General features: G+C 38.8%; 1 protein-coding gene across 2 annotated transcripts in view; it reads left to right on the top strand.

Annotated features, from left to right (window-relative positions):
* Window positions 1–9,509, top strand: part of NFIB (nuclear factor I B) — a 177,032-nt gene that overhangs the window by 100,071 nt on the left and 67,452 nt on the right. For both annotated transcript variants that reach the window (XM_009274275.2, XM_009274274.2), the window contains exon 4: window positions 4,949–5,002. In XM_009274275.2, coding sequence (XP_009272550.2) covers window positions 4,949–5,002 — 54 coding nt within the window. The remainder of the gene's footprint in view (window positions 1–4,948; window positions 5,003–9,509) is intronic.

Below are 9,509 nucleotides of genomic sequence, written 5' to 3'. Positions count from 1 at the left end.
GAGTGTGATAAGGTCTCCCCTGAGCCTCCTCTTCTCCAGGCTAAACAACCCCAGTTCCCTCAGCCGCTCCTCATAAGACTTGTGCTCTAGCAAAGAAAGTGGTGGGGGTGAGCATTTTGTCATACAAAATCAGCCAAGATTGTCAGGGGAAGTATTTCCATTAAATGTAGTGGTCTATGAAAATGTGAAAAATAAATCGCCCCTCAAGTTAGCATACTTATGAAAACAAGGGTGACACTTGTACCAGTTCCATTTCCATGTTTGTAGCATCATTTCAGCAGATACTTAATACAATAAAACACTTTCAGCTTGTTTATACCATAAACAAAATGTCACATCACTAGAGTTGGTGTGAATAATGCTCATAAAATTGTACAATAATTCAGGGTCATCAGATATAGAAATGGTATACAATGAAAGACATTGCTTTTGCAAAATGAAATCATTAAAAGTATTTGGGAAGTTTATAAATCCAATCAGTTGCTTTGTCAAAGTAAAATAATATAGGTAGTAGAAGGTAAGTGTGTAGTAAAATTAGGAAAATAATAATTAATGGTAATGATTTAAAGTACACAGATGAAATTATTTATTCATTTGCTTAATGGATTTTTGCTGATCATGTTATTTGCTTTGGAGGAGAGGGAGATATCTTGCTTTTTTGTTGCCATGGATGCTTTCCTACCATGACGATGTTCTGAAAGTCTTTGAAAGATGAAGAGCTGATTTGGAAAGTCTTTTCCCCATGAAGACAGCCCAGCAGTGGAGCTGGGGCCCAGGGAGGTTGGGCCGTCTCCATCCTTGAGGGGTTTCATGCCCTGACTTTGTAAAGCCCTGAGCAGCTGAGTTTGATCCCATGTCTGAGCCTTCCCTGGGCACGGGCTGGGACTGGAGACCTCCCCAGGTCCCCACCAGGCTGGGCTGTTCTGTGATCCTGTGATTTTCAGGGTTACAGCTATTTGCCTCAAGTTTGTGATGTCAGGTGGCGATGTAATCCCGAAGGATGACAGTCTGGGAGGTAGTTGTGATTCTTGTTCATGGTAGTGACTCTTTCAGTTGTCAAGTCAGATGCCGTATACGTATGTGAAGGCTTGAACAGCATCAAACTGATACTTACATGGCGCCACATCTCTCTGGTCCCCTGTCCTCTCCCATACCCAAATCATGGACTATAAAAGAACAAGGGTGTATTTGCATGCTGGTGAATGATTAAATTAGTGTCTGTCAGCTGAGATTAACTGAGTGCAAAGGCTGTCTTCTAGCCTGTGGCAAATGAAAAGAGAAATGTGTTCATTGAAACCACTGAGGAAGTTTATTTGATTAGTGTGATACCTGTGGAGAATCTGCTTATTTCTAAGACATGGTTCAAGAAAGTATTTTTTCTTTTTACAGACTGTCTCTGTTTGTTTTCAAGGCCTTCAATGTTATGCTAATGCAGAGAGCCTTAAAAGCAAAATTCCTTGTACAGTATGGGGCATCAGGGAGGTATAGCATAACTTAATTTTTAAAGACAGTATCCTCTCTTATCAGCTAAAAAATGAAAGGTTAGACTACTGAGGTGAGCAATATTAAAAATCCCTCAGGAAGCTGGTTAACAGCAGTGTGACTTTCTTGGCTTTGCTGGGGTGTGCATCCTTCCTGCTGCTGCTTGTCGAAGACAAGGTGGCACAACACAAACAACAACAACAAAAAACCAAACAACAAAGAAAAGAGTAAACTAAGGGAACTTACGGTTGGGAGTACCGAAATGACAGTGTTCAAAATTTCAGTTTCATCACATTTACATCATGGGGTTTTATTTGCTACTAGTTGTATAGCTTTGCTACTAGTTGTATAGCTTTGCTTACAACTTCTAGCTTAGGAAGTATTTTTTTTTTAAATGTGCACAGAATTATTTGGTGGGAAAATTGAATACAAAGCCAGCTAGACAGACAATGATTCTGGTTTATGTCTTTCTCCATCACACTGGAAGAAAAGCCTGCAATTTTTAAACCCAGGGCTCATGTTGTTAATTAATGATCTTGTGCAGTTGAGGACAAAGAAAGATTTAAAGTGTCTTAACATGTCTTTTGCTTCCTTAATTTCTGTGGCTTTCCAAAAATGCCTCTTACTCCCTCTTTTAGAAAAGCATTGCTCCAATGTCCCTTTTCATTCGATGTTCTGCTTATAAATTAAGTTATTCATACAATTTATTCCTATAATGATCATGGTTCTCTCGTACTTTTCAAGGCTGTTTGCATCCAATCAAATCAGGAGAGTGCTTTATAATTACTGACACTGGTAAGAGAATTGGGTCGTCACAGGCCATCTCAGGTCTGTGTATTTCGTCCTGAGAATGAGATGCTTCTGTGTGCTTTTTTAAGTGCAGAGTTACATAGATTGATACTTTCACACAGAATACAATTCTTTTCTTTCTCAACTGCTTTAAGTGAAGGGTTAGATAAGTTGCTTCTCATATTCAGCTTACAATAATTCTTTGCTTTCTCAAGGTCATTGAGACCCCGCTGGTGAATATGTTAGTAGCATCTACTGCTCAAAACACTGTGTGAGAATCAATCTGTAAAAATCGTGATTGAGAGCTAGTTAACATAAAACCAAAGCTAAGTCTGACTGGCAAATTATAATAACCAGCCAACTGCTTATCCCTATAACTGGAAAATTCTTTGCTAAGTTTGTCTTATTATAATATGAAAAAGAATTGTTTAAACTACCATCAGTCTTTAAATCCTGGATCCAGAAAGTGGCCATGTTGACAAGGAGGAAGTTGGAGTAAAGGCAAATTGCTGTGCAAGAACTAAAAATTATTCTTCACTTTGTGCACCTTTTTAGTGGATTTTAACAGGAGAAAACTTCAAAGGCTATTTTCTGGTAGGCCTCATTAATCCATTTTCAAATCTCTGTGTTCCCCAAGCTACACTGTCCAAGCTTTATTGGGTGCATCTGCTACCAAATTGAGACTTCATTTAGCCACACATCTGCAGTAGTTTTACACTTGGACCATTGCTGTGTAAAATTAATCCTCTCTGTTAATCTTAATTTAGATAATAGTATGTATGGTTTGCAGAAGCAGAGAATGCCTATTAGAAGAATATTAAAGTTCACCCCCTGCAGGGTGAACCTTCCCATTGCAACACAGGAAAAATGGTATTTGTCCATATAAAGGTCCATATGCAGAAAAGCATCATATTTTTAGCATTTTTTTTAGCTGATTGAGTTTTCAAATTAACTTGATTTGATTTTTTTAAAGGGATGTGCTTTATCTTATCATGAAAAGAAACAGGCATACTGAATGGCTACATACTGTGCTGTACATTGGGACTCTTAAGAGTACCCAAGTGCCCAAACCATGGCATGTGCAGAACCTGACCGGGAGGCCTGCCCTTCATTCTTGAAGAAGATAGAGGAAATTTCATGTGAAATTCACTATCCAGTGTGTATTTTATTGTGTGCAAGAGTGACTTCATTCAGTATTGGAAAATTTAGTTGTGTTTTTAATACCATCAGAACTGGTTTTCACATGTGCCTTGGTCTTCCAGTACTCTGGTAGATCCCCAGATGCTTGTCTTCTGTGACAATCGTCATTCAGATGAATTCAGTAGAACTTGAACTGTGAAATGGATTTCCATCTCAGATAATATCTTCTGTAGAATCAAGCTTGTGTTAACTTAAACTGCTTGAGAGACGTGTGTCAAGCCATGTTTGCTAAGCTACATAACAGATGGTAACAGTTTTCAGTGAACTTCTTGTAGTGGGTGGAGGGAATCTTTCATTCTAGGTTGAGGGCTACATTGGCCTTAAGAAGAAGTGATGGGGCTTGAAGGACAAGTATTCGTTGATATGTACTTTTGTCCTTTTCTATCTTTTTTTTTCTTAAATTGGATGCTGTAAGCAGCAATGCATTCAAGAACTCTGACTTCCCTTTGGGGTCCATTTGGCAGTAGCAATTTCTGTAGTGCTATGATGCAATCTTTTGAGAGTCCTATGCTACTAATAAGCCCTGCTACCTTTAAAAAAAATGGATATTTTTTATTCAGACTGTAAAACTGCTCCATTTTAGATACCTATATGCAGAACAAATGGTTGTGCTTCATTTAATTTCTTAATCTTTTTGCATACAAGAGTGTCTGTCATGTCTTACTTTGTTAATAACAATTTTTTGCAGCGGAGCAGCGTTTTGTTATACCATTGGTGTGGGAATACAGCAAAAAGTAGATAGTTTTAAAAGCAACTGCTTTTATGAATAAGGATATAATTTATTATTTAGTGTGTAAACATCGAATTGCATTCTCCTCTTGATTCATTAGGTGCACGTATCATGAAAAGAAGACTCTTTGAAGTCTACAGGATTTGGGGTTTTTTAGTTTTTATGTTACATAATCTTCATTTCACAACAGCAATTCTCACAGACTAGGAACACAAAGCCTATATTGTATTAAAATGGACAGTCATATCTTCAGTGCAGTCCTGAGTCTGTGGAAGCAGCGTAGGCCTTTGTGCTTTAAGGAAAGGGTGAAGAAACAAGACTCATCACTGCAAATGCCGTTAGTTGCCTGATCCAGTACGTCTTTCTGGTCATCGCCTGAGAAGAAACTACCTCTGCTTTGCTGATTATGCAATATTATTTTGGGGGGTGGAGCGAAAGGGAATGAAAAGGTACCCTTGTAGATGTGTTTACAACTTGAGTATTTACCTGAATGACTCTCTTGTCCTTATTCAGTGATCTATGAGTTCCTCTTATTAGGATCATTGCATCTTTCACAATGTTTCCGCTTCTGCATAAAATGGGTTACATATAGTGTGTTTGTTCAATAATGCCTTCATGTAGAAAGTCAGGGAAATGACCTTTAAGAACAAAAAGTTAAGTATTAGTTTAATACTGAAGGAGGGTATTAAAAGGTTGTGAGATACTTTCAAAACAAATTAGTAAAACATTTCTTTCATTTCTTTATAGATTCTGGACAACCAGGAAGTCCAAGCCACAATGATCCTGCCAAGAATCCACCAGGTAAATATAAGTTCCAGAACATGTGCATCTAACATTGTTTGAGAACAAAGATACTACTGTTAATAGTTAAAGAGAGCATAATTTGTCAGCAACCTATTTTGCACTGGTAAGTACATATAATCAGGACAAGCTGTGATTATTTTAGTTCTTTTAAATTGGTAATACCTCAATTGTAGTTTCATCAACATCCATTTAATCTAAGGAATTTTTCTTTCAGTTCATGGTTTTTAGAATTTTGTAAGTGGGGATGGGCAGAGGAGTAAGGAGACATGATTCCAAATAACTTGACTTTTATAAAAGTCTTCAAATGCTACAATTATTCTTTTATCTCAGACAAAACACAATTGACCTACCTCTAAAGTCTGTGACCTGAGCTACCAGCTTCTTTACTTTTCTTTTATATGTGCATTATAAAATGCAAATATGTTCATTTTTTGTATTTTCCGTATCAGCTCAGAGCAGTTTTTGAACATCTTATTAATGGGTCATGTTAGTGACATTTGGAATTTTTTTGAGAGATGTCAGTGAAAACAGTCCTTTCAAGGATTATCTAAAAATAAAAATTCAAGAGAAAATCAAACCCGGACTTTGCCATTCCACACTGTTTAGACCAAAGTTTCTTTGTATTTTCATGGAGTTATCCTTCTAATCAATTGGGGTGTGCTAGTAAATCTTGTAAATCTTTGTTGTTTTATGAATTTTATCGGGGTAAGACAAACAACTGTGACAGACATACTATCACTTCTTAATGAGCAATGAGTGACTCCTGCCACCACCCTCATGCTGTATCTTCTCATTTCGGCTCTCAGAAGAAGTGTCTATCTGAAATAAGCTGCAACTAACTCAGTTTGCTCCTTTTCTAAATGCAAAATGAACGACACTCTAACCAAGAAGTAATTGTGTGATGCTGGGCTGTTACATATACATGAATATTTTCTGGATCTGTACAAACATTAGGGAAAACAGCCTGCATTGTGGCTGTACAGTTTTGTATTATGCATATGATCAAAGTATTCTCTACATGTGGTGGAACATGTCATGCGTGTTGCATGTGAACACCCAAAAGTGGGTGAACCATCATAGATCGTTATACAAAAAGCCATATACCTGTAATATAAAACCAGAAACATATCCTGGAAGATTGCAGATATGTTTTAGAGATATGAGGACAGAACAAGTCAAATAACGTGGTAAGCTGTTTTTCAAGTGATTTTTTAATGTGATTTTTTTTTGCAAGGGATGATGCAGGCTTGAAATCACTTTTGGCTGGAGACTTCGATGCTGTTTCTCTCCAGACTGTGTGGGATGTTCTGAGTAGGCTTTTATTTCTCTATTAAATACGTGACATAAATATGTAGGAGAGTGGTTTAAAAACCCAAACCAGCAAATTTACACCTAAAACAAGCCTGAAAAATTTCCTCACAGATAATCATAGTTTTGTAAAACTTGGAGCATTTAGCTGTAGAGCATTTATTTTTGTTTTGGAATATCACTGTGAGCACAAGAAAAGCCAAATGCATTACCCCTCATCATTTTGAAGGATCCTTTGTAGCCTCTGTGTTTGGGAAGCTGAAGGCAGAGCCTGGAAACTCACCTTCAACATATTTTAAAATTCTGTTTTTAAAGTACCACTTAGCATTTGGAGTAGGAAGGTAGAAATACATATTTCACTAGTGAGGATCATATCTCCAGTGAGTCCAGTCTCACCAACTTTCAGTCTCAACCCCAGGCTACTCCAGGAAGGAGTTGTCTTGCTGCCAGCAACAGAGCCCTGGGGAGGGCAGCAGACGAGCTATATAGGCTTTCTTTTGGCAGCCTTGTGGGACAAGACCAGATGTTTGACAAACTCCAGTGTCCCAGAACGTAGAGGGAGATAGAGGGCAAAGAAATCTGTTGCTGGTTTCATCATGAAACTTTCTGCTTGAAATTTGAGCATAACACTTTCTCATGCTTTGGAGTTACTGCTGGCAGTGTTATTCCTTTATCTGCTGCCAAGTGGGGACAGAAAATGGAAGCTGTGCCTTGCTTCCCTTGAAACCCTTCATTTAAGCAGAGACAGAGGCATAACTGAATGTCATCTGTCTATTTGAGGATACATGAACTTCTAGCATCATTCAGCTTCCCTGTGTGATACTGTCTTGTGGTTAAACTGGCAGGGAGAAAGCATTGAGGTTTGTGGGAGTGCAGAATACAGGACTTCTGGGACTGTGCAGGAGAATGAGAGGGAGTTGCACTTCATTCAGCTTGTCTGGGAAAAGGACTGCTGTCCTGTTCTTTCTTATTAAACTTCACATGAGTCTTATTATTAGAACCAGGCAGTCACTTCTGTCAGAGCCCCAGAGGATATCCACTCTGAGGTTTGTTTTCAGTCCCAGGCCAGGAGCATGTGGACTGGCAGTGCCAGGAGGGTTTGTTCTTCTATCATGTTTTGGTCTGATGCCTGTATGTCAAGGAGCCAGGGCGTTGGCAAGGGATAGGTGCTGTTAGCTTTTGGATGCCACTACCTTCACAAAGACATTGCCAAGGAAGAGGAGGTTGGAAACTGAGTGGTAGTTGGCGAGGCTGCTGGTGTTAAAAGTGGGTTTTTCTAGGTTTGGCTAGACTGTTGCATTCTTTAGGGTGTCTGGTAATTTGCTGTCTTAACCATGGAGGGAGGGTAATGTCACTTGCCAAACAAAAGAACATTAAGAGCACTTGCTGGAATTCTTTACAATACGTTCCTAAAAATACACTGAATACTTTGATAGCATAGTACAGTATTAAGATGGTGTAGCTTGTGGTGAAAGTGGTATGTAGCTTTTTTAGCAAGATCCAGGGATATCCTCCTCTAAGATTTATTTTTCAATAACTTTCATCTGGTATATTTCTAAAGAATGAAACTTGCTTTTCTGAGAGCTGGGTTGTAAAGGTCACTTCTCTGCAGGGATTGTTAAGTAGGTTCCAGACACATAGACAAGCTGAACTGAGCTGAACTGAGAGAGGAGAAGAGTTTGAACACTGCTGTTGTCCGCATTGGTCATTAAGTTCCTGGAATCTAAAAGTTTATGTTATGCTAGCATGGTGCTAACTATTAAAAGTTTACATGGTTTCAAAGAGAGAATGGGCATGTTCATGGGTCCATTGAGGGTGACTAAACAGATAGATAGAGGCACACCTGGATTAATAAGTTTTAAAACTGAAAATACTTGGAGCCTTGGACACTATCAGTCAAAATAAAACCCCAAATACTTTAGGCCTGCCCTGTTTGTTACTATTCTACTGTGCATCTGCTCAGGGCTACTGCTGAAGGCAGGCTATTGAAGGAGACCTAGTGTGGCAGTTTCAGTGTAATGCTGTATTATTTGCTCCCTGCAAGTCCCGTAGGTCTTTTATATAGCTTAAGAAAATCTAAAAAATGAGCCTTCCTTAACATGTGTGTCTTGAAATACCTGCACAGGTGTGGGAGGGTAAGTACTGAAGACACAGGGAGTGATCGTTCAGTAAATTCATCTCTTAGGCATAAGAAAATTATGAGGGTGAGTAAAAAAAGAAAAACATCTAGAACTACTAGTAAGCTAATGATATTCCCCCCAGCCATAACAATTTGGTCCCCAGTGATACAATCCTTATTAGCCAGTTCTTCTAGTAGAGATTTTCTGGGTTTTGTTCTGCTTTATTTTTCTTCCCCCTACTTACTTGCCCGCTGGCTACAACTGTTTGACATTAGTAACATTAATATTACTTGCTACCTGCCATTGGTGTGAGGTTGCTGCTTGGCAGGCTTGACTTATTCATACACCAGTGCTAGCACTACTGTGTCCAGTTGTTGCCATGTTGCTCAAATCTTTGAAGACAGCCTTTTTAAGCTGCTAAAATAAGAGTAAGAAATAGCAATACTGATAGAGTAAAATGTTACCTTGATATGACAATAAGATAGGATAGACAGTTGAATACAATTTGAGGAATCAAAAGAACTGGAAACCTAAGGGAGTGGATACCAGTTCCTACTGGTGCTTCATGTCCTTCATCTTTTGTCTTCTGGATGGAGCTGGGAGGAGAATAGTCTCTTGTACAGGTCCCTTCAAGATTTCAGAGTTATTCTTGTTCAGCATTGGGGAATACAAAAGATAACTTTTCAGAAGGTGCAAAGGAAACCTAACCATCCTGACATAGACAGTTATGAACCTCATTGGCGAGGGAAGACAAGTGTGTTCGGATTTTTGCTTTTATCCAAGCAGTTCAGTTCAGAGGTTATTAGAGCTATGTTTCCTAGCGGTCCCTTCAAGATTTCAGAGTTATTCTTGTTCAGCATTGGGGAATACAAAAGATAACTTTTCAGAAGGTGCAAAGGAAACCTAACCATCCTGACATAGACAGTTATGAACCTCATTGGCGAGGGAAGACAAGTGTGTTCGGATTTTTGCTTTTATCCAAGCAGTTCAGTTCAGAGGTTATTAGAGCTATGTTTCCTAGCAAGTGGGACCTGCTAGGTTTCCCCCCCCCAATAGAAATTACTCCCTTAGCTGGG

The sequence above is a fragment of the Aptenodytes forsteri genome, unplaced genomic scaffold, assembly GCF_000699145.1.
Source record: "Aptenodytes forsteri isolate BGI_AS27 unplaced genomic scaffold, ASM69914v1 Scaffold46, whole genome shotgun sequence".
In the NCBI taxonomy this organism is placed as follows: domain Eukaryota; kingdom Metazoa; phylum Chordata; class Aves; order Sphenisciformes; family Spheniscidae; genus Aptenodytes; species Aptenodytes forsteri.
Note: the sequence above shows the minus strand (reverse complement) of the source record. Positions and strands in the feature narration are given on the sequence as shown.